We start from the raw sequence: 25,411 nt of genomic DNA, 5'->3' as shown, positions 1-25,411 counted from the left end.
CAGTCTCGTCCTCCGCTATCGCGTCCTCTGCCATTATTGTCGTCATAAATCTTGGATAGGATAGCCACCGTCGTCGAGTGTAGGAATTCTTGAGGTTGAAGGATTCTCGCTTGATTTTTAGACGCCGAACATTCGTGGGCCGTAAAATGCCCCTCACTAATTAGTCGTCTAGTAGGTCTAGCGGGTCATTGGGAGTCTTATCCTAGGATCATTCCCCTCGTTGTCCGGCGTGACTTACACCTCTCACCCAACGATACCTACAACTGCTCATTCGTTCTTTCACTTCATCAGCTTGCATCTCACGCATCCATTCATTCCCTGTGACGTAATACGAGCCGCTCGATCCCGGCCGACATCGTATTACATCAAAGCTACTCTCAAATTTCTGTCCAAAATTCCATTTGAATAAACAAATATCTTTATTTGGAGTTGATGCTTTCTGTGGCATCATATTCTTTTGACTACACATCAAATCCCTTATGTGGCATAAGAATATTCAGAAACTCTGAAGTTTATCTCACATTATTTGAATTTTTAATCAATTTCCAATGCGTATTAGTCACCCAAATAAAGGTCTTCATCAAACTCTCCAAAAAGTGTGCATTATAATCAGCTGAATTCTGTCTATGAGACTTTAAATAGGCCACATGTATACCATTTTTTGAAGTTCAAAATTCGTATTCATTGTATGTTAAACTTAAAATTTTTTTATTTGGTTCACATTTCCCTCCTTTTTTTACCTTTGAAATCATATTGATTGTGATTTAAATAGACAAATATCAATTTATCCACATCATCCTGAAAAATAGAAAAATTAAAAATTCATAAAAGATCATTCATCGTGGCATCAGAATTTGCAATGGCATCAAGAAATCTAATACTCTCATCTCCCTCGAAGTAGAGTGAGAGCAGATATGATCAATTCTTCAAAAAATTGACCAATAATAATATTCTCCAAGATGGCAATGTCTCATTAGGAGAGAATGGATATAAAGAGGACACCATGCACAAAAATTAATGATGAAAACACATGATAATAAGATAAGTTGAGCCTGCTACTAGATTTGGAGGATCTCCTAGTCCAAAGTAACGACTATTGTTGCACAAAGCCTTCTTGATGCATTATCCTGTGTTGACCCTAATTTATTTATAGGGTATGCGATGGAAATATATGTGGCCGATAAGCCAAACACACATTCCATATCTTATCTATGTTCATTAATAAAATATTCATTAAAGTAGATGGGTGATGCTTATAACGAAGTCCATGAATACATTATCAGGCATAGTGAATTATGATGAGATTGTAATACAGAGGTCACTAGTCTTTCAGCATGTGTTCTAAAAAGTCATATTCGAAGGATACTCGAGAAGGACATCGAAGTATCCAGATAGACTAGCCCTATCTAGCCTCACTCATATGATGAGTATGGTTATTCCCTTAGCCATTAGTGTGGATACACTAAGTATAGATAGTGCGTGCTCTTTAATGAAAAGAGTTCACTGAATTGATCTGTATGAATCCGTGAATGGTATTGTACCAAATTGTCAATCACGTTGATTCACGTCATGGTTGTGTAAGTGGTCCTTAGACTTGAGACACCAAAGACGTCTTGTGGACAAAAAGCTGTACTTTGAGTATGAATTATAAGTCCCTAATCATGGGATTCTAAATACTTTGAGTTCAAGTGCATCAAGAAGTTCACGAAGATGATTGAGTGGTCAAGATGGGATTGTACACCCTTGGTATAAGACGAGAAAACTCAAGAAATATGATGAAACGAAGTCCTTGGCCAAGGTAGTGAAATATCAGGGAACAGTTCTTTTATATTTTTTAATGCATCAATACGAACTTGGATGACTGATTAGGATTTTATAGTTGATCATAACCGAAGCCATCCTAGGAGCATCATGTGGATGAAGGACTATAACTGACGATGAACATGTTCCATGAGTGAGTTGATACACACTCCTGCGCCCACGTGCGCACAGCCACCTGCCCATGTCCGTCGTGCGCACAGCCATTGCCTGCGCCCGCCGCACACACGCCCGCCGACTGTGCCTGCCGCGTGCATGGCCGCTCGTCCACACCCCCCGTGCCCACCACGTGCACAACCTCCTCTCCGCGCACCAGGCGTCACTTCCTGCCCTCTCTGCTTGGCCATTGCGTGCAATAGTTGGATCCGTGACACCTTGTCGAAGTGCACGTCCTCACCCCTGCCAATGACGCATCGAGAATTACCCGCACCGCCACGGCGCACTGCTCTAGTACGGAGGTAAATTCTATCCTTTTTGGTGTCAGTGTTCTTCATCCAATGTTCCTCGTTGTTTTTCCACCGCCGTTGGATTATCTGATTTAGATTTTGAATCTTCTAGCGATTAGTTGATTAGGCCTTTGAATCTTCTAGTGATCAACCGTTTGACTTTATTGAAATTGTTGCTTTGTTTTCACCGCGATGGTTGTAAGATAGTACTCCCCCCCTCGAATGAGGAAAGGGGCTACAGCATTAGTATTTAAACCGGATTTAAATCTTCTACTTCGATCGTGTGAATTATGGTCTGATTTATCCCACCATACACTAGATAGTCTTTCCTACCCAGTCTCCCCTATTCATCCTGCATCAGAAAGTGGGAGAAATAGAGATAGAATGAGAGAGAAAGAAATAGAGAGATATAGAGAAAAAGAGAGACAAAAAAGAAAGAAATGGATTGAGATAGAGAGAAAGAAAGAAAAAGAGGGAGAGAGGAAACATAGAAATAAATATAGAGAGATAAAGAGAGAAATAACAAAAAATAAAAAGACAGAAGTAAAGATGGAGAGAGAGAAAAAAATAGAGAGAAAGATAAAACATAGAGCTCGGCAGAGAGAGAACGTAGGAGAGAAATGGAGATTGATAGATAGAGAAATAAAAACAGAGAAAAAAGATAGATAGAGAGAGAAATATGGAAAGAGAGAGAAAGAGGGAGAAGGAAAAAAGACATAGAGAGAAAGACAGAAAGAAAGAGATAGAGAGAGATAGAGACAGAGAAAGAAAGGGAGAGAGAAAGAAAGAGAAAAAGATAGAAGCAAAAACAGAGAGAGAGAAAGGGAGAGAGATAGAGAGAGATAGGGAGAGATGGGGAGAGAAAGAGAGAGACATAGAGAGATATAGGAAGAGGAAGAGAGAGACATATAGAGAGATAGGGAGATGAAGAGAGAGACATAGAGAGAGATAGGGAGAGGAAGAGAGAGACATAGAGAGAGATAGGGAGAGGAAGAGAGACATAGAAAGAGATAGGGAGAGGAAGAGAGAGACATAGAGAGAATGAAAGGGAGATAGAAAGAGATAAGAAAGTCTAAGAGGCAGGGGTTGAATTGCATTTATTTTGTCATTTGAAAATACGCCCAAGTAAATAACTCATAATTATAATCATTCCTAGTGCATATATAAGATATGAGGAATGACACCATATTTTTATAAATGTTCAAGTTACTCTATAGGTTCAATCAGATACTATCCATAAGCTGTCTAGACTCCCAATGCATAGACCCACTGAATAAGGGAAATATAGTCACAGGAATATTAAAATCATAAATACATTTGTCTCCAGTAGTCTCCCATCTCCTAGCTTCAATAATATTCCATCATGCTACCCAGTGATTAGAAAACCAAAACCTAACCCCACTAATGATGGTTGATGAACGCAAATTCAGGGTATTTAATTTTAATTGATATTTGAATCATTAACTGAATCAATAAAAAATATTAACCTTAACTCATAAAATAATATGAGTAGTGAGTAAGGAGCAGGAGTCGTCTCAATAGGGAATGCAAATGAGTCTTTCAAATGCTCTTTATGCGGTGATTAGGGGAGCCTTAGAGTATATATATTAAGAATATTATGAGATGAGGAAGATGATAATCAAGGGAATATAATAATTTATGGGATAAATGGGATACATTGATGATGATGCAGGATGGGTAGAAATGGATTGGCTGATGAAGAGTGTTTGGAAAGATGTGGATAAATTGATGTGAATGGATGGATGATATCAAGAGGTGATTAAGTAAGCTACATGTGACTAACTGTAGACCCATATATTCTGCACGGATCAAGACAACTAGCGAAAAACAAGAGAGCCTCTCCACTTATCTTCTGCTTACTACTACCGATGATGAACACCACGAAAACTTGATGGATCTTTCGTTCAACCTAGTAAAGTTGAAAACATTACAGGCTATTTTTCACATTGATAGAGGGGAATAGATATACATCGGACTGTATGGATTGATAAAAGAGAGAGATTAAGCCCCCCTGAAAATTTCTGATCATTCTAAATTTTTATATATCTTGATATAAAGTTGAACCATTCTAAGCTATCATATCCTCTCTTATACACATCAAATCCCCAGAATGGCACAGTAACCTTTGTGTTCTCTGAAAAGGTGTTATTCAAACTCTCCAAAAGTCATGCATTGTTATCAGCTACATTCTATCTATCTCAATATCAATATGTCATGTTTATGTGCTTTAAGGAATTATAAAAATTGCACTAAATGTTATTTAAACCCCACATTGATCACCCTCCTTTTTTGAACTCGGAAATCACATTGGTGGTGATTTATATAAACATTTTTTGATTGGTTCATTTCATCCTGCACAATAAAAAAATAAAAATTGCAATGATAGGTCATTATGAGATCCTGACACCTTTTGAAAAAATCTGAATTCTAAAATGAACCACATAAATTGAGAGGATATTTGATAAGTAAGGTTTTTTTTAATGTCCATAAGTAATAAGATTCTCCAATATAGGAATGTTTCAAAAGGAAAGATCGGATGAAGAGATGAGAGGATGAACAACAATCACTTATGAGAACACATGATAATGAGATCAGTTGAGCCTGCCTCTTGATCAGGAGGATCTCCTAGTCTCAAATCATGGTCACCATCCCATAGAGTCTTCTTGATGCCTTATCATGTATTACCCCTTGTGTATATATATATAAATATCATGTTAACTCCACATGCCACCTCTCAATCTACCTTGATGACTTATGGTATGTTCAACTTTCATAGTCAAAGCACAACTATCCATTTGCAAGACATCTTTAGTATCTCAGGTATAAAAATCATTTATACAATAGAGACAAGTCAGTACAATGCCATTCAGGGATTCATTCATATCAATTACTACCATTCAGGGATTCATAAATATCAATTAAAGAGCACTAATGAAGGCCAATTATGTGTATAATTTTGTTATTGTTGTAAATTCAATTTACTTTGATCTACTAAATCTAATGTATGAGTTATGAATAGGGAGAATAAGATGATACTATGGAGAATAAGAGAATTTATTATTATTATAAAGTAGAATGAATATATTAATAATAAATGTAATAATGAAAGGTGAGACAAAAGTATTATTATTATCTAGAATTTTTGGGAAAGGGTGGGGATAAGATGCTATCATGATGAGGATAATAGGTAGAGAAAAGAAGGGAGAATAATAGGAATAATATTGGAGGATATAAGATATTTATATAAGTTGTTGTTATTATGATTATTATTTGAAAGAGATTATAGGTAGTGAATACATACAAAAAGAAACTCTATTTATGGTAGTTTGATATGGATATGAATTTTTATAAACAGTAAAATGTATACATACATATATAACTATATATACAAGAGAAAAGAAGCAAAGAGAGAGATCAATAGAGGCCCTAAGTTTAGGAGAGGAGATACTACAATGATTTATTTTGTGGTAGAGGGGTGATATATCTAAAATGAGAGCTGGTTTTAGGATTTCAAGGGAGATAAAGCTTTACTGAGATAGTGAAAAGATGTATTTGATTTTTATAAAATATAAGTTACATTAGAGAATGAATGATAATAGACAATAAAAGGGTAATTAATATTTTATTATTTAAATTCATAGAAAATGATGGGAGTAGATTAGTTATATGAATGATGAGAATATATAATGATTTAGTTAAGACATCTTTTATAATATTTTGTATAATATAAAATCAAAGGAAAAAAATCATCAAAAATTTTGATGAGCAAAAATTGTTTGATGAAACGCCTTGAATAAGTCTGTTCTAACATATTTGATTACGAATTAAAATTAAGAGTTGATTTGATCCAAATCTATGCATCAGTGTAATACTAAAATGTTTCGATATACAAGGAGTTCATGAAGAGACCAGATTAAATCGGATTTTGACAAAAAAAAGGGGAGGGGCGCTGATTGGTGCCTCTAACTTCAGCACATGTTCTTTCTCCTCTTCCTCCATGGTTAACAAGCCACCTCAAACCTGTCACTGCTCCTAAACAGATGACTGAAACAGAAGAAGGTTCTCGAACCATTTTCTCATTCTATGTCAAAAGATGCTCGTAGATGAGAAAAAGGAACATCCAATAGTGTCAAACGCATCCCTTGTTTGTCATTGATATGATATTGTACCACAAAAGGATCTTCTAAGTGCCATAGGATTGACCAATGAAGATGAAAGTTAGGGGAATAGATTGGTGGCTTTACCCTGGCCGTCTGAAAGGGGTGTGATTTGAGAGAGGTGTTCATGGCTGCAATTCAATCACAGTCATGGACCATTTAATAATTAATGGATCCATCTCTACATTGCCTCTGTCACATTTGTAGACTTTTCCTTGTTAGCCTCTACTGTTAATCAAATTCATTGATTGAGTTGAACCCATCATCCACATTGGCAACCTCCAAATTAAAATCTGCTCAAGGAGAAAGAATAATATAAATTTTTTTAATCTCACCATCAAATCTTCTTCAAGAATATCTAATGGTCGAAATTATGTCACTATTTTAAATAATGTCCCATTAGGACACAAGTTTAAAGCTTGATTGGTTTGGACCCCAATCATTTAATTACGACTGATTTTAGTATGATGGCATCATGTGGTTTTGTGATCATGTCTTCTCGTCTCTCTTGGCCCAGCCCATTCTGAGCCTTTTTAAAAAGAAAATCATAGTACCATATGGGAAAACTTTGAATATGGAAATCCTCTAAAAATAACCATAAGTTATTTGAATTCACAATTATATTTCCCAAATATGGGGCTCCATATTTTGACTTTATGCTCTGCAAGGTGGTGGGACTAATGGGCCCTTGTTTTGGTGACACACCTGGACCTATTGGGCCCTTGTTGCGTTGCAACCTCACCGTGTGTGCCTGCTTGTGCTACTGCACTCAATAGCTGCGGTTTCCTTGAGCGTGTTTGTGGTGGCTGGCTACAAGCTGGCTTGAGCACTATTGCGTTGGCTAGATGCCTTTTTCATAGATCTTCACGCCTTCGCATTTCAAATTCTGAAATGATAAATTTGATGTTACATTAGATTGATATTCAAAATTTTCAATATATCAATCTTAGTTTCCTAAAAAAGTCGTACTCAATTGGGGGTCAGGTAAAAAATATTTCATCAAACTTTAAAATTTCAAAAATATTCTATAGAAAATTGTTTTTCAAAACCTCAACAATATGATATTCAGATTAATATGCATTGATCAATTTGAATTTTACTAATCACATTTTAACAGTCATCAATATATTTTAAGAGCATATTAATCCTTAAATAAATACGATTAAAATTACGTTCCTATATCTTTTATTACACAATATATTACATCTGTAACAATATACCATTCTAGATAGCTTAATTTTGGGCTTAAAAAATAAATCATTCAAACTGTAAACGTTTTTTAATAGATTTTAAACCTCATTCCTGAAAATTATCAAATTTTAACATGAAAATAAAACACCACACATGGTAATAAGGTTTGTGAGTTTTGTTGTTGTTATCAAAATTTCAAATCTTTATTATCTCTGATTTACTTGACTCTTCAATGGCTTCTCAAATAAATGATCTCAAAATATGTGATGAAAATGGGATTCTTCATATTAATCTTACATTTATAATGTGTTCATAAATATATAGCCTTCTTCATTAAATTATATTGTATTCATGAAACCTGTTCAGAATTTTGTATACGTCATAATATCCAAATGAGCATCACTTTAATAAAAAATATTTATTTGAGATATTCATAACTGTTTGGCTATTCACCTATTTTATCTGACATTTGTATTATCCATGTTATTCTTTTATAGTCATTTAAAATAACAAACTGATGCAGTACAGATATAGTTTCTATTATGCATAGAAAAAGTGAAAAAATGTCACAAGTAATTTGTAATGTTTCTTGGATTTTAAACAAATTTATTTGAATTAATCTAGTGGCATAAAAAATTTTTCAATGTATTTTCAATGTTTTTTACAGTTTTTCAGGAGAGGATATTATGGTCAACATAAGCTTACTTCAAAGAATGAAAGTGATGGTAGCGAGGGCGTCAAGGTCTAGAGTCAAAAATCCAGATCAAGTGGGGACTTCAAAGTGTGGTTTAATAATAGGTAGAGAGTCATACTATACCCAATAAGAGAATGGAGTAAAGGTTGAAGATGAGTGTGCTTGGAAAGACTGCCAAATTCAGCAAAACTTTGGTAAATATTTTTAGGAGTTGAATCGAGTTGAAGCAGATGCATGAAGGGTAGCCTCATGTTGGTTTCCCCTAACCAGGATAAAAAGTCATGTCTATGTGAGACGTGAGTTCATAGACTACAAAAGGAATTCATAATTTCCAATTTCAACTTATTAAAATAGAATAGTAATTCACCCACCCTCTTACTATTTAAAAGCAATAAAAACATATTAATGATTATCAAACAAGCTGATGAAGACAAAAAGCATCAAGATTTTTTCAGATTCATAAATATGTTTCAAAAGCCAAAAAATTGAATCATAAAAAGAAATCCATGAATTAAAAAATATAAAACTCTTATAATATATTATTTCCCTGAAGAAAAGGATACAGTTCAGACAGAAATATTGAAAGGTTGTAGCATATCACAAATTCCTCCTTAAAAATAATAGGTTAGAAGTTGTAAAGAAGAAGGAGCTTGTAAGATTTTTATGCTTGAAATTCGTGATATTTATAATTTTCAATTAAGTATATATAATTTATATTTTTATGCAAACTCACTTTTTGTATTTTTAATATTTTATAAAAAGGAGCTTGAAATATTGTCATCCTTTAATTGGTGGGTTATTCACTGCAGTATATTTTAATTTTTTAGTAAGTATTTAAGTAAAATTTTTATTCTCTCACATATTAAATTCATTGGCCTGTTGGGTATATGAAAATTAAAGACCTGTTTCTTTCGATTGGGAAACCCATATACACATCTAAAGCCACAATTTTGAATTATATAGTATGTATATCTCTCGTTGAGAAATTTTACCAAAAATAGCAAGCATTAGATCATGGCATTGTGGAAATTTTCAATATTCTTTTCAGATAGTTTTCCATACTAAGTCTATTGCTAAAATCATCCCGGACCCATGGGATTTGGCACAATATTATTTGGTTCAGGTTCTAAAGAAGTTCACAGTGCCACAAGGAGAACAAGATTGTGCCATCAGCAACCTTAGTCAGAAGATTATAATTTGGAGAATTTTTTTTCTAATTTTTCAGGAATTTTATTCAAAAAAATAATGATTTGTTTTATTCATCAAAATTCATATCATTTATATTCCTGGTGTTTGACGCCAAATTAAACAAGTTACAGGGGAAGAATGGAAAGCATTGTAAGATGATGTAGCAATGGAAGTAACCAACTTGGGGGTTAGTTTATGGGCAATTCACTCAAAGAATCATCATAAGGGTTACTTTGCGTGCAATTTTTCATTATTTTATGTGCATATATTTCAGGTTATTCTCATTTTGTGGATAGTTTACTCATAATTTATCATGGAGTGTTTTAAAGTTATATTCAAGTGAGAGTGAAAATACAGAGAAGCACTACTACGGGATTTCAAATGAACAATTTTGATTTCAAATACAGAGAACAAAATTATTATTTATGAGGTTAATCCTCATAAATAATAATTTTGAAGAAACAGACGAAAGGAGGGATAGACAACAAGAAGTGAAGAGGTATAGAAAACAAGAAGGGAAGAGGACAATGGGTAGACATGTAAACTCAGAGTGTCTTGAACCAACTTTCTATACTTGACTGAATAGTTTAAGTGTTTTCATAGAAATACATCGGGTGATTATTGATTACTGATTATCCATATCAGTATAATTGATTCAGATTATCCGCATACATATGAGTGTCTGGATTATCTAAATACACAATTTTAGATGGATTATAGAAGGATTTTGGGGTCAACTAGGTGAAGGATTTGGGGGCCAAGTTGAAGGTGGTCAAACATCATTCCTCTGTGGAAGATTTTGGGGGTTAAGGGCTACAAATTCACCAAAACATTATTTTTTTCCTATCGTTGTTATGCCTTATGTCCAAACACTTTTCTTGAGAGGTATCCAATCAAACTTTCTTACAGTTGATCGTCACCTGGGGCTGTATACCTTCAAACATCATCAATAATTATCCTAAGGTCTATGCAAAATAACAGTCCACCGTATCCTCTACGTCGTTTTTAATATAGGTACACCAAATTGCATGTAATTGGATAGATTGGAATGATTACATTTTTAAAGAAACTAACAAAATGGTTATGGCCACATAACCCAAAATAAATACAAATAATTTTGGATTCGATGCTTACACTATTTTCATGGGAAATGGGGGAATTTTGGGGGATATTGTTAGTATCCATAATAATATTGAAAGATGTAATTTTGTACTCACATGCCTTTCTTTTTATAGTTAAAATAAATAATTCACCTAATGGATCACTGTACATTTGTGTTGATTGGAGAGTGTAATAATACTTACTATTCGAAAAAAGCAAATGATTAGTTTATTTGATAATGCATGTGTATTCCATAAAATAATTTTGAGTCACATCTTCTTTGTTGATTTATGTATAACTCAACACATAATTTTTTTAATTATATTGAAACACTGAGTTTATTTGATAATGCATGGGTATCATAACATGATATAAAAAACATAGCTTCAAATCAGAGTCAAATACAATGGATGAATATTTTGAGATGAATATCAAGGAATTTTTTCTCTTTCTATAAATTTCAGTAAGTAAACATTACCATATCTGACTGTGCGAGGGAAATCATGCCTTTATAAAAGTTGTTTACTGTCTTGAAAACATAATCAAGCCAAACTATTTCTCCATGTATCAATTACAACCATCCATAAGTCTAATGACTAAATATTTTGATAATTTGGATATCTTTTAAGTGGAGGTAAAAAAGAATGATTTCTTGTCGTAAAAAATCCTAACACTAGGTATAAGACAATATTTTCTCATTATTTTAAAATTATGCAAAAGAGCATTCATTCTCCTAGAATCAATTTTCAGAAATGGAACACAAAAAATATTTTATTTTATCCTTATACATTATTTTTTGTTATTTCAAATAATCACTTACCTCAGTAATATTTTTACTTACGTTTTTCAAATTATTGAATCATATAAATCAGCAAAATAATTGTATCTTATCTGAAAATGAATGATGGTCACAATTCACAAATGAGTATTTGTATTAAAACTAATAAACTATTGTCTTTTAAGAATGTCAAATTTTTTTATATTTATGAACTCATCTCCATAATGTTTTAACCAGACCCAAGGGGTTCTACTACAAAGTCAAGTGTTGAGACTAGAAAACATGTATAAGTGGGACAATATTTATTTTCCGATGATTTTTGTTTAAATGACATAAAAAATCTATATAAATTGTTTTCGATTCAGATTGAAAATAAAATAATTTTGACCAATGACCTGTAAATGAGTTAAGAACAGTAATGAAGAGGATAAAACTCAATGTTCGATATATTTTATACTTAAGTAATTCAGAAATAACAAAGAATTGAAATATAGTGAAACAATAATATGTTAATGAGTACACTTAGCATTAAGGTTTATATGTAGCTAAATAAGTACTATGAAAGAGAAGATAACTAAAAATAAATAGTGAAGGCCTTGCAGGCAGGTCAAGGCCCCCAAAGTACTACCCCACATAATGCCAAAAGGTGTTAATTATCTTCAAGAATCTCATGCATTTAAGGTAACACTATACATATATTCCAATCCATCTACTAAAGATTTACATATATCTATTTATCTTATGTGTGTTTTATATATCCATTTATGAACAAATATATCTATTAATACATAATAAATTTACTCTATCTATTAGATGATCACTTAAACATCAATATTAATTTTGTTTTCTGTTTCACATCAAGATTTTTATGAACCTACCTGATGAACGCTATACTGACTGTTGCATCTTTATAAAATAGAAGTACTAAGAAATAAATTTTGAAACATTTAAATCCCATTGTTTGTGTTTTATATTGATTTTTATGACCAGGATTGACATAAATGTATGATGATTCGCACAACATTATAGAATAAAGGACCTTTAAAACCTTATGATCAAATAACCTTGGTACATATCAGATTTATGACTTCTTGGTTCCTCAAGGAAGATGTGTTCACCTGTTGATAAGATTGTAATAGTATTATTGGATTATGATGTCTTACAGGTCTCCATTTCTCACCAAATGGTATATTTATCTTCATAAATAAGAACAAACTGTAACAGTATGGGATGAGATGTGAATCCACTTATTACACAGTATGAACGTTTCCTTGTGTCAATCAAAGGCGGGGATAATGAGAGTGGGACCATAACCCAGCTCATGGTAAAGCTTCAAAGACAGTTCAAGCCCGCTGGAACTGGTCTCCCGCAGAAATTCAAAAGGCGGACAACATCTTGAGGAACCTGAAGTCTTAATCCAAAGAGACGGTTTCTTGCTGCGTAGCATAGGCATGTTGTGGCTTGCTGATTGGAGAGCCTGTCGATGAGGTCACAACAAGGGCGTCTAGCTGGCCTTCCTCGTCTCTCTAAGCTGCGAAGGACATTGTCACAGACCTTCAACCTCAACGCATCAAATAAGCAGAAAAGAGGGGGGAAACGGGGTGGTGGAGATGGTGGCGGCGGAGGTGGCGATGACAGAGGTGGTGGTGGTGGAGGGGAAGAAGGTGGTACGGATGGTGGTGGTGTTGAGATTGGAGGAGGCGCTGGGGAAGGAGAAGGAGGTACTGACGGAGGAACTGCTGGAGGAGAAGTAGGAGGGACTGTCGGGGTAACTGTTGGAGGAGGAGATTGAGGCACAGATGGCGGTGATGAAGTTGGAGGGATGGTTGGGGGAGAAGTAGGAGGAACTGATGGGGGAATTGACGGAGTGGAAGATGGAGGCACAGATGGCGGTGATGAGGTTGGAGGAGTGGTTGGGGGAGAAGCAGGTACTGAAGGGGGAACTGCTGGAGGGGAAGATGGAGTAACGGTTGGCGGTGGGGAGATTGGTGGAGTGGCTGGGGGAGAAGTAGGAGGCACAGTTGGAGGAGCTGTTGGAGGGGAAGAGGGAGGTACAGTGGGTGGTGTTGAGGTTGGTGGAGTGGATGGGGGAGAAGTAGGAGGGACCGTGGGAGGTGTTGCTGGAGGGGAAGGAGATACAGACGGCGGTGTTGACGTCGGTGGAGTGACTGGGAAAGAAGGAGGCACTGAAGGAAAAACTGCTGGTGGCAAAGAGGGAGGTATGGTGGGTGGTGTTGAGGTTGGAGGAGTGGCGGGGGGAGCAGAAGGAGGCACTGATGGAGGAACTCCTGGAGGCGAAGAGGGAGGTAGGGTGGGTGGTGTTGAGGTTGGAGGAGTGGCTGGAGGAGAAACTGCTGGAGGCGAAGAGGGAGGTAGGATGGGTGGTGTTGAGGTTGGAGGAGTGGCTGGAGGAGAAGGAGGCACAGATGGAGCAACTGTTGGGGGGGAAGAAGGGGGTACCGAAGGTGGAGATGAGGTTGGTGGAGTGGTTGGGGGAGAGGGATTCACTGACGGGGGTGTTGAGGCTGGTGGCAGAGAAGGAGGTAGTGAGGGCGGTGTGGCAGATGGAGGAATTGCCGGAGGGAGACTTGGGGGTACAATTGGTGGGGTTGATGAAGGAGGTATAGACGGGGGCAAGGAAGGAGATGTCGATGGTGGGGTTGTTGATGGGGGAATGGCTGGAGGCAAAGTAGGAGGTACAGATGGGGGAGGAACAGATGGAGAGTTGATGGGCGGAGAAGAGGGAGGGGATGGTGCCACGGTCGGGGGGGCCAATGGAGCAGAAGATGGGGGCACCGCTTCCTGAGCAAAGCAAACATTCATCCATAGAAGAGTTGTGAGGAATATCAGCGCCATAGGGCCTCCCATCTTAAGCCCCATTGCCACTTTACAACGAACTGGTTTGATGCATTTCCAGTACATGGGTCAGGTTTTATAGCTTTAGGAGGCACCTCGAGTGCAGTTGTAAAAGTATACCACCGTTGGGAGAATGTCCACAATTAACGAAGAGTATTTTGAGTAGACTTTTTCGGCACATTGTGGACAAGGAGAATATTTGACTTGGAGCCTGTTTGTGGCAATGTTAAGCTGACCGAAAGAAGTCTACTTAATGAGATATAAAGAGATCAGGCTTATTAATTGGGAGGTCTGTATAATCAAGTATAAATGTCAATTAATTGCAGATTAACTGGTTGGGAGATTGAAGGGTTTAAAGGTGTGTACGCGTTCAATGGTCTCCTCTTATTTAATGCTCCGACATTGGAGAGCTTACGGCACTTTTTGGAACCTTGCAGTTTGTGAACCATCTGTAGTAAGATTAAATGTATACAGTTAAAAATATATAGTGTAACTGTATGTGGCGAGTGCAACTTTTATTTCGCGTCTTATCCCCTTCGGTAGACTTTCTGTGACAAACAGTTCAATTCATTAGATGTTTCTCCAGCGCAACTTTTATTTCTGTGACCAATGGCGAATATTCGCTTCTCGTCAGCGATGGGCAAATGCAGCCTGTAGCATGTTTCAACCCTTTCAACATCGCATTTTGCCAAGTCTCTGTGCAGTGTCATTTGGAGTTAATGCAAGTAATTGCGGTAGCAGATGGCCGAAACTTGACGTGCGGATCTGGCAATCGGAAGAGGGTGACTCAATGATTAAAATGCAAAAGCAAGAAACGAGTCTGATAGAACAATTCTCTATAATGGTCCGACGGGTGAAGAAAATAATGAAATAAACTGTAATGTTTTTTGGAGCGGGATTAAGGAAAATATATTTTCTAAAGCTGGCGCGCAGAGAAGGGTCCGTGGCGAGAGAGAAGGCCTGAGAGAGATAGATAAATAAAGGCGAGGGAGAGAAAGAGAGGGCGAGCGAGAGAAAGAGAGAGCACGCGAAACAAAGAAGAGGAGAGAGTGGGAGCGGGTGAAGGAGAGAGAGCGCACGAGAGACGGAGGAAAAGAGAGAGAGAGAGAGAGAGAGAGAGAGAGAGAGAGAGAGAGAGAGAGAGAGGGAAAGAGAGAGAAAGCACGAGATAAAGGCAGAGCGGGAGAGAAAGAGATCAGGAGAGCGAGGATCGAGGGATAGAAGAAGAAGAAGAAGAAGATTCGGAAGAGGAGAGAGAGAGAGAGTGAGAAGAGAAAAAAGAGAACACGAGAGCAAGAACAGTTAAGCGATCGTGTTATATTCCGCAAAGTGATTACATAGACGTTGGTTCGTATTTATATTGTATATAGTTGTAACTATAATTAGTTTGTTATAATCGTAGCCGTTATAACAAGATATAACGGCTAGTTTATAACAAATGCTGGCCGTTAGATCTCCACGTTTAAATGTTATTCTACCTAACTACATGAATCCTATCTATATGTATTCCTATCTATATTTCATCCTATACTATGTTTGTACCTATATTGAATCCTACGTCTATTTCTCTAACGAGTATATGGGGTACGTGTTCAGTTTTTACTAGTTAATCTTTTATTAAAGTCCCTATTGGTCCATGTGTTGTTGCTGACTCCGTTCTTCCGGGTCCCGCTTTGCTGATGTGGCATCCGAAAGTCGATCCCGCATGACAAGTCGAGTAAAACTCCTCTTATCAGAGAGAGTGGGAGCGGGTGAAGGAGAGAGAGCGCACGAGAGACGGAGGAAAGGAGAGAGAGAGAGGGAAAGAGAGAGAAAGCACGAGATAAAGGCAGAGAGGGAGAGAAAGAGATCAGGAGAGCGAGGATCGAGGAATAGAAGAGAGGGAGAGAGTACGAGAGCGCGCGGGAGAGGGAGAGAAGGAGAGAGGAAGCAAGAGTGAAAGGCTGAGAGGGAGAGAGAAAGAAGGAGAGAGAGCACAAGTGCGAGGGAGAGAGAAGGAAAGATAGGAGAGAGAGAGAGAGAAGGAAAGATAGGAGAGAGAGAGAGAGAAAGAGAGCGAGAAAATGAGAGATAGGGGAGAGAGAGAGCACAAGCGTGAGGGAGAGAGAGCGTAAGAGAGGGAGAGAAGGTGAAAGAGAGAGAGGGAGAGAGAGAGAAAGAGAGAGAGAGAGAAAGAAAGAAAGAGAGAGAGCACATCAGAAAGAGAGAAGAGGGTAAAAAAAACGTCAGAAAGACAGAAAAATGGGGAGAGAAAAGGAGAAGATGAGAGAAGGGGAGAGAACGAGGGTGAAGTGACGGGAGAGAGGAGAGGGAGAGATAGAGAGAGAGGACGAGTGTGAAGAGCACGCTAGAAAGAGAGAGAAGAAGAGGGGGAGAGAGAGAGGACAAGAGAGGAAGAGAGAAAGAGAGAGAAGAAGAAGGAGAGAGTGAGGACAAGAGAGGGAGAGAAAAAGAGAGAGACGAAGAGGGAGAGAGAGAGATGACAGGAGAGGGAGAGAAAAAGAGAGAGAATAAGAGGGAGAGAGAGTGATGTAATACGACGTCGGCCGGGATCGATCGGCTCGTATTACGTCACAGGAATTATGATGCGAGGACGTGAGATGTAATTCAATGCACGGGAAAATAGCTGATGAGCAGTAGAGGGAATCGGCGGATAACGGTGTCGGTCGTGCCGGTCAACGAGAGAAGAATGATCCCTAGATCAAACTCCCAATGACCCGCAAAATCAACAAGACGTCTAGACAATGAGGGCCGTATGACGGCCCTGGAGTGTTCGGCGTCTAGGCCAAAGAATATCCGTCGACCTCAAGAATTCCTACACTCGACGACGATGGCTATCCTATCCGTGAATTGTAATGAAAATAATGGCAGAGGACGCGATAGCGGAAGACGAGACTGGAAAAGATAATAATGCTGGTAAACGGAGGGGAGACGAGATTAACCTTAAGTCTCGCTAATCCACGACGTCAAATCTCGTTCTGGCAGGTGATGTGGTGTAGATGGTAACGTGTCGATCGACGACTCTGGCGAGATCGCTCGGACGTCGGACTGATGAGCGCAGGAGGTGATCAAGTCAACCGACCGTGGTACCACGGCAAAGGATGTGGCAGCAGACGGCATGCGCGAGGTGTTTTGCGCGCGCCGCGACGGCCGGGCGCGAGGAGCACGACGCGCGCACTGGGGAGTGGACGCACTGCGCGGTGGTCGCAGGCGAGGGCGCGCGGACGCCTGCAGCGGCGAGCGGAGAGGCGCGCAGGAGGGGTACCCTCTCGCGCGGGTGCCGGGCGATGAACGGTGGAAGGGTGGTCGAGCGGGAGGCGAGGGCGAGGGGCCAAGAATCGAGAGGAAAGAAGTGTGGGAGAATTGAGGGTTCAAGAATGGTAATGGGGAAGGGTCAAGAACGAGATGGGGAAAGGACCAAGAACGAGATGGGACGGATCAAGAACGAGATGGGAAGGATCAAGAACGAGATGGGAAGGGTCAAGAACGAGATGGGAAGGATCAAGAACGAGATGGGGGGGTTCAAGAACGTGAAGGAACGAATCAAGAATGAGATGGGAAGGTTCAAGAACGTGATGGGAAGGATCAAGAACGAGATGGGGAGGGTTCAAGAATGTGGAGGGGCGGATCAAGAACTAGATGGGGGGGGGTCAAGAACGTGAAGGGACGGATCAACAAGTTCAAGAAAATGGGTGGGGCGTGGTAGAATCAAGAAACGGGGCGAGGGGAAGGAATCAAGAAAACGTGGGGGAGGGGAAAGAGGGGAAATTCAAGAAATGTGGGAGGATGTTCAAGAACGGTGGTGGGGTGGATCAAGAACGAAGAGAAGGGGGGGGGGGTATGGATCAGGAATGGTGGAAGGGTGGAAAAAGGTACCAAGAAATGGCTTTCTTGAACTATAACAACCAAGAACCCTCCAAGAAAGAGGAGTTCTTGATGGATCTGGGGTGTGCTCCCTCGGCGGAGCAGATTTCCCTAGTTGATGACGTGTCGGCGACGCTTCTTCAATCTCCCAAGACCCCCGGAGTAATCTCGACAAAGGCCTCTTTCGATTCTTGATGGCGGCGGCTTCTTGAAACTCTTTCCTCGCACCGGAGTGATCTCGACGGTGCCCTTTAACACGTCTCCCTCGGAGTGATCTCGACGGGAGAGACGTGGGCTCTACCCACGGAGTGATCTCGACGTGGGGTGGGGCTAGCCAAACCCCCTACACTACTCTCTACGATAGGGGGGAGACGAATTGTGAATAAACTTTTCAACAATGACTCCAAGGTGTTCCTTGGGCATGCCATCCCCTTATATAGTGAGGATGGGTGCCAAGTGAACGTGGGAGAGGACGAACCATCGCGAGACGTGGTTCGGCCTCTCCTTACAAATTCAAAATACAAACATAAAAAGTAAAAACGACGAGGACGGGGCCCAACAACATTGGCCCAGTCCACGAATCCGAAAATACAAACACACATGAAAATGAGCATAAGTAAAAAGATAAAAGTTCTTACGCGGGGTACTTAAACCCCGGGTGGCGAGCGTCGGCGCGAGCTGCTCGGCGTGGCTGACGACGTCCCGTCGCGTCATCCTCGAGATGGTTCTTCGTCATCGTGGCGTTGTCCTCGAGATGGTCCTCCATTAGAGAGAGGACAAGAGAGACATAGAAAAAGAGAGAGAAGAATAGGGAGAGAGAGGACAAGAGAGGCAGCAAAAAAGAGAGAGAAGAAGAAGGAGAGAGAGGAAAAGAGAGGCGGAGAAAAAGAGAGAGAAGAAGAGGGAGAGAGAGGAAAAGAGAGGGAGAGAGAAAGAGCGAGAAGAAGAGGGAGAGAGAGGAAAAGAGAGGGAGAGAGAAAGAGAGAGAAAAAGAGGGAGAGAGAGAGGAAGAGAGAGAAGAAGAGTGAGCGATAGATAACAAGAAAGGGAGAAGAGGAAGAGAGAGAGAAGACAAGAGAGGGAGAGATGAAGAGAGAAATGAAGAGGCGGAGATAGAGAACAAGAGAGGGAGAAGAGGGAAAGATAGGACAAGAGAGGGAGAGATAGGGGACAAGAGAGGGAGAAAGGAAGGGAGAGAAGATGAGGGAGAGCGAGAGGACAAGAGAGGGAGAGATAGGGGAAAAGAGAGGGAGAGAGAAAGATAGAAAAAAGGAGGGAGAGAGAGAACATGAGAGGGAGAGAGAGAACAACAGAGGATGAGAGAAAGAGAGAAAGTAAGAGGGTAAGAGAAAGAGCAAGAGAGAGAGAGAAAGAGAGGGGAGAAGAGGGAGAGAGAGAAAAAAAAGAGAGGGAAATAGGAAGAGAGAGAAGAAGAGGGAGAGGGAGGAGAAGAGGGAGAGAGAGAGAGAGAGAGAGAGAGAGAGAAAGAGGGAGAGGGAGGAAGGACAAGAGACGGAGAGCGAAAGAGAGAGAAGAAGAGGGAGAGAGAGAAAACAAGGCAGAGAGAGTGAGGCGAAGGGATTAATACTCTGTTAATTTGAGAGAAAGGGATTGTTAAAGGGATAGATAGCTTCATAGGCACAACAAAGTGAATTGGTAAATAAACATATTTCTGGATTAGTTGGGAAAAAAGATGGATAGAATGGAAGGTGGTTGCAAAGCATAGTGGGTGATTTGGGGTTATCATGGCGATTCGATTTTTTTTCCAACATCAAATATCAAGTATTAGTCTTACTATACAACCCATTGAACACTCTAGGTATATTATGTAACTATACAAATCACACATTCCAATTGCACATTCCATATCTCATTGAATGCTCACTAATAGAAACATATCCATTATATTGCACGTGTTATGATTATAATGAAGTCCATGAATACATTATCTTACTTAGTGAATTGTGATGAGATCATGTACGGAGATCACTAGTCTTTAATCATGTGTCCTAGACATTCCTATTCAAAGGATACATGAGAAGGACATTCAAGTATCCAGATACAATAGCACTATATTGCCTCACTCATATGATGAGTATGGTCGGTCCCATAACCATTAATGTGGAGACACTAAGGATAGGTTGTGGGTGGTCTTTAGTGGAAAGAGTTTGCTAAATTGATCCATATGAATCCCTTGATGGCATTATACTGAATCGTCAATCAGGTTGATTCATGACACAATTCTGTAAGTGGTCCTTAGAATTGAGACAACATAGACATCTTGTGGACTGACAATTGTGCTTTGAAAATGACCCATGCGTCCCTAATCACGGGATTCTAAATAGTCTTAGTTCGAGTGCATAAAAAAGTTCATGAAGATGATTGAGTGGTCAAGAGGTGAGAGCTCAAGGAAGACAATGCAATGAAGTCCTTAACCAAGGCAGTGAAATATCGAAAAAGAGTTCAATGATTTCCGAATGCATTAGTACTAACTCGGATGACCGATTAGGGTCTCATAGTTGACCATACTCTAAGTTATCTTAGGAGCATCAAGTGAATGAGTAATTATACATACATGGTAAACGATGATGAACATATTCCATGAGTGAGTCAATACACACTCATTTGTATCTTCTAGAGCATGAGGTGTCGCTTGGCACCCTACGTGTTGGAGATTCAACCTATTGATTGGGTTAAATCAATCAAACATTAATTAATCTATGTGATGATATAGTTAATTAATTTGGAAGGCCAATAAAGGTTATTGAGCCCCTAGAATCATTAACTAGACTAATACATGGGCCTATAGGGTCATCGGCAAAAGACATTTTGGACATCAGAGGATATACTTTAAGTTTTAGGGGTTTTTATGAGAAATATCCACTTAGTATAAATAAGGGAACGCCCTGAACTAAATTCAACCAGTCCAAAATTTTTCAGGAGCCTTCCCCTTCTTTGCCCTTCTCCCCATGACTCCTCTCTGCTCCGGATGCAATCAGGCACATCGTAACGATGGATGGGCATTACATGAGGCTTGTCATTGAGAAGGAGCAGATGCAAGGTGTTGAAGACAGCGTGGATTGGTCTGGAGGCTGCACCATTGAGCAGTTTGACTCGTCTCGCTCCAAGATCCAAGAAATCATGGATGTGTTCCATACATAGATTCCTCATTTGTTGCGGATTCTGTTTTATCGGTGCCATTACAACTCTGTTTAAGCCTTCTGTTGCGGATGTTTTTGATTTCTTCATCCACATTAAGCCCTCTAGAACCTAAAAGTTAAATAACCCTAAAAAAATGGTAGAGGTAGAAAATTTCCTAACAAGTGCGAAATACACGATTATGTATCTTGGCGTAATGATTTGAATTGTTTTAATAAAAACTATCCTAATTTGAATAAAATTAATTTCATGCATCTAAAACTCTGTATAAAAATTATTCAAGTATTTATTTGAACATAAAAATTTAAAATTAACTTTCAGGGGATTCTAAAGTGAATTTAATTATCATAGAAGAGTCACAGACTATATTAATGTTTCATTGGCTACCTTTGGGATGGATAAGTCAAGGATGAATGGAGATTTTCTATAAAAAAATCAGCTGCCTCAAAAACAGTCTCATTTATCCTGAGAAAATAATATGACAACACTATAAAAAAATCTTAAATTATCTTGTCTCCTTAGAGAAATCAATTGATGCTCCAAAACCTATATATTTATCATCTTATGATAATGGAATAGTAATGCTTTCTAGGACAACAGTTGGTAACTATTTAAAAATAGAGGAGAGACAGGAGAGAAACTAAACATTATTCAGTGTGTCGAAAAACCAGTCATTTCAGGGATGAATCTCCAAACAAGACATCTGTAGAAAACCCCACGAACATATAAAGCATAAATATGAATTATAACAATAAAAAGAAGATACTAACTGTTACTTGGAGTAAATCAGGTGAAACAGTTGTCAAATTGTCCCACATGGAAGCGAATCAGGCAGACTTTTGCACTATATTAAGATCAAGTCAGTTCACCATGTATGAAAATGAAATAACTTGAAAGGCATAGAAGTCATGATAACGGAATTACAAGTACAAAAATAACAGAGAAAAACGAGGAAGACAAGTAACTCAGCTAAGTGCTTGATTTTTAATGCTTACTGAGAACTCGAAGAAATTGAGAAAATAAGGGAGGTAAATTTTTCTCTGTAACATTTTTATATGAATCTTAAAGGAAAAACATTCATCCTAGACTATAGGCTACACAAGGATAATATCTAATTATATCACATTATCATAATTTTATTGGGATTCAGAAAACTCTCAGCGTGAATCTTCATACACTATTTCTTGGAAACCAAAATAAAGGTGATATATTAGGCTCCCAATCAGAAACATAACGGGTAATATGACACTACATCCCAAAAATACACGTACTCTGGATTTCTCAAAAAACATGATAAATGTCTTTTTACACTTGGTATATCTCTGATCTAAGGTTTTATTGAACCTATTTTTTTACAGATATTTTATTTCTGAACAGAATTTTTCCTGAAATTCCTGAAACATAACGGTGCCTGTCTTCTCCAGTCTGCACCGTTGTGGCACCCTAAATCACCCAGTCTATATCTGCACCAACCTGTTGCCACAGTGGTTCCCCTTGCTGACGGACGAGGAAGTCTGAATCCCTCGGTGCACCATTTTGCCGCCCCTCCCTCCGCCGAATCCCGATTGCCCGCTTCAGCCGAGGCTGTCATACCTTGCCAGTTCCTTCTCCGGCACCTCCCTTCCATCGGAATCACCCATGAGCGCTCTGGATGCATCAATGCAGAAAGGCTCCGGCGCGTAGTTACTGACGAGGTACGTCGTCTCCCTCTACTCGCCTGTCACATTATTTTCTGCACTATATCTTCTGATTGCCTCCACTGCACTGGGGTTAGATATAGGTGAGAGAGGAAGGTTGAGCGTGAACTACGAGTAATTTGAGTGTCCATTGGTACGGGCTGAGCCTTCCCGTCACGTGTGAACCCCAACGGATTAATTCCGTTCGGTGCCGTAGCCGCCTTTGTCCTCTCTAACGAGGTTCAAGAGGTAATCCTGCCATCACCCGATGACTCCGACACAATCGGTGCCGACGGGACGACGTCCTAGATGATGTCTGACATCACTTCATATGAATAATATTTGTTTACTTAAAGTATTTAGAGCATAAGATATATCTGGCCTAGTATGAGACAGATAAATAAAGTTAACAATAACCCTTTGATAAACTCCCTGTTCAGCTGCCTCAACATCTTCTCCTGCTTCAATTTGTTGTTGGAATTAATAGGTGAATCGATTTGGTTGACAATCTTGATAACCTGTTTCTCTCAACAAATCAAGTGTATTAATTTTTTGTGATAGAAATAGACTGGAAGAAAGATATGAAACTTCTATACCAAGAAAATATTTCAAAAATCCTAAGTACTTCATATCAAATTCATGAGACAATTGACAGCCTAAGGTCTCTATCTCTTCATTATCATCGCCTGTCACAATTATGTCGTCTACATAAACTAATACGATAGTAATTTTCATCTATATGTTGTGTTTATAAAATAGAGTATGATCACGATTGCTTTGTTTGTAATTCAAAATTTTCAATACTTTCATAAGCTTTCCAAACCAAGCTCTTGGTGATTGTTTCAAACCATAGATTGTCTTCTGCAATTAGCATACTTTATCAACGTGGTCTTGATCATAGCCAGGTGGCATATCCATATATATTTCCTCCTCTAACTCTCCATGTAAAAATGCATTCTTTACATTGTATTGATGTAAACTCCAACTTAAACTACATGCTAGAGAGATAAATATCCTTACAGTATTCATCTTTGCAACTGGAGCAAAGATCTCAAGATAATCTATACCATAAACCTTTGTATATCCTTTAGCTACTAATATAGCTTTGAATCTTTCAATCTCTCCATTTGATTTATATTTTGTAGTAAATACCCATTTACATCGTACAGTTTTCTTTCCCTTGGGTCAACTAACAATTTCCCATGTACTATTTCTCCTTAATGCATCCAACACATCACCCATAGCTTGTTTCCACCTTTGATCCTTTTTTGCCTCTCCTACGCTTCTAGGTATTTTTTCCTCACTCAACTTGGTGAAGAATGATTGATGTACTAATGGAGTACATTTTTAAGTTAGATAATCTTAGATAGGATATAACTTCCTTGTTGTACGTAACCTTTTTCCTTTCTGTAAGGCTATAGGGAGATTTGATTCTGAATTTCTACTTATATCACATTGTCTTCTTCGGGATTTTGGTTCCCAACCTCAGATCCACTCATCTGATCTCCACAATCATTTAGCTCTTCTCTATGAGCTGATGACGGCGAGTGATGGGGGACCATCCTGACAACACCGACACGGGATGTACTCAACCGCGCCGAGTCGCTCATGCTGACGCTCGCGATCCCGACTTCAAGTATCCAGCATAAATTCATTCATAAGTTTTCCCTTATGGTTTGATTGTAATTTTAATTTTGTTGGACCATCTGATTGGGCTGTTGTATTGGGCTTCGTCCGTTACTTTTCGTCAATGCAACGCTTGTTTAGAGGACTTTTTCTCGCAATGGTTTCCTCCTCTAGGAACGGTGACTTGGCACCCATATCCTATATAAGGGGATGGCATGGCCAAGTGAGAGACAGATTTGTTTTGAGATTTGAAAATTGAATGTTCTTTCTTTCCTTCTTGTCTTAGAGAGAGACTAGATAGTTCTAGTTTTCCAAGAACGTGGAGATTGCGTCCTTCATCACCGTCCCTGCCCACATCAAGAACACTCCGTGGATCGCCTCGCCGATGGCCCATCTCCTCCACGCCCCTAACCGTTTCTTGGAAGCCTTTCAGATAAAAAAATCTAACTTCTTCATCATTCTTGCCAAGAAGCATTCAGAATCAACTCCTCAGGTTGAACCTTGAAGGATTCCGGATCGTTGCATCGCTACTGCCAGCTTTGCTTGTCGTTGTCGCCACGCCAATTTCTGCGCACCCGTCTGATCGGCGCCCTGGCGCTCACCGCGCCGCCACACACCATGTACCAGCCGTGAGACGTGCCCTGTCAAGCGCCACGCGCCTTCCACGCGCCACGTGCCATCACGACCCGTGCCCAGCACCAGCCGCACCTGCCTCTCACGGCGCGGACGTCTGGACTCCCCTTCCCTTGCAGCATGCCGCACCATCACGTGCCCCGCTCCGGCTGTGCATCGCACCCGGTCACGCCGCACGTCCACTGGTCGGGCGCGCCGCGCTC

General features: G+C 39.3%; 1 protein-coding gene across 1 annotated transcript; it reads right to left on the bottom strand.

The window, feature by feature from the left end:
* Positions 1 to 12,515: 12,515 nt before the first annotated feature.
* LOC144707967 (uncharacterized) lies at positions 12,516 to 14,316 on the bottom strand. The gene has a single exon (XM_078581256.1). It carries the CDS (start codon positions 14,314 to 14,316, stop codon positions 12,727 to 12,729), a length of 1,590 nt encoding a protein of 529 aa, XP_078437382.1. The 3' UTR covers positions 12,516 to 12,726.
* Positions 14,317 to 25,411: the final 11,095 nt, after the last annotated feature.

The sequence above is a fragment of the Wolffia australiana genome, chromosome 9, assembly GCF_029677425.1.
Source record: "Wolffia australiana isolate 7733 chromosome 9, ASM2967742v1".
NCBI classification, from domain to species: domain Eukaryota; kingdom Viridiplantae; phylum Streptophyta; class Magnoliopsida; order Alismatales; family Araceae; genus Wolffia; species Wolffia australiana.
Note: the sequence above shows the minus strand (reverse complement) of the source record. Positions and strands in the feature narration are given on the sequence as shown.

What these genes read in the sequence shown, in the direction of transcription:
- LOC144707967 (XM_078581256.1), bottom strand. Translation starts at nt 14,316, where the DNA reads ATGTACTGGAAATGCATCAAACCAGTTCGTTGTAAAGTGGCAATGGGG.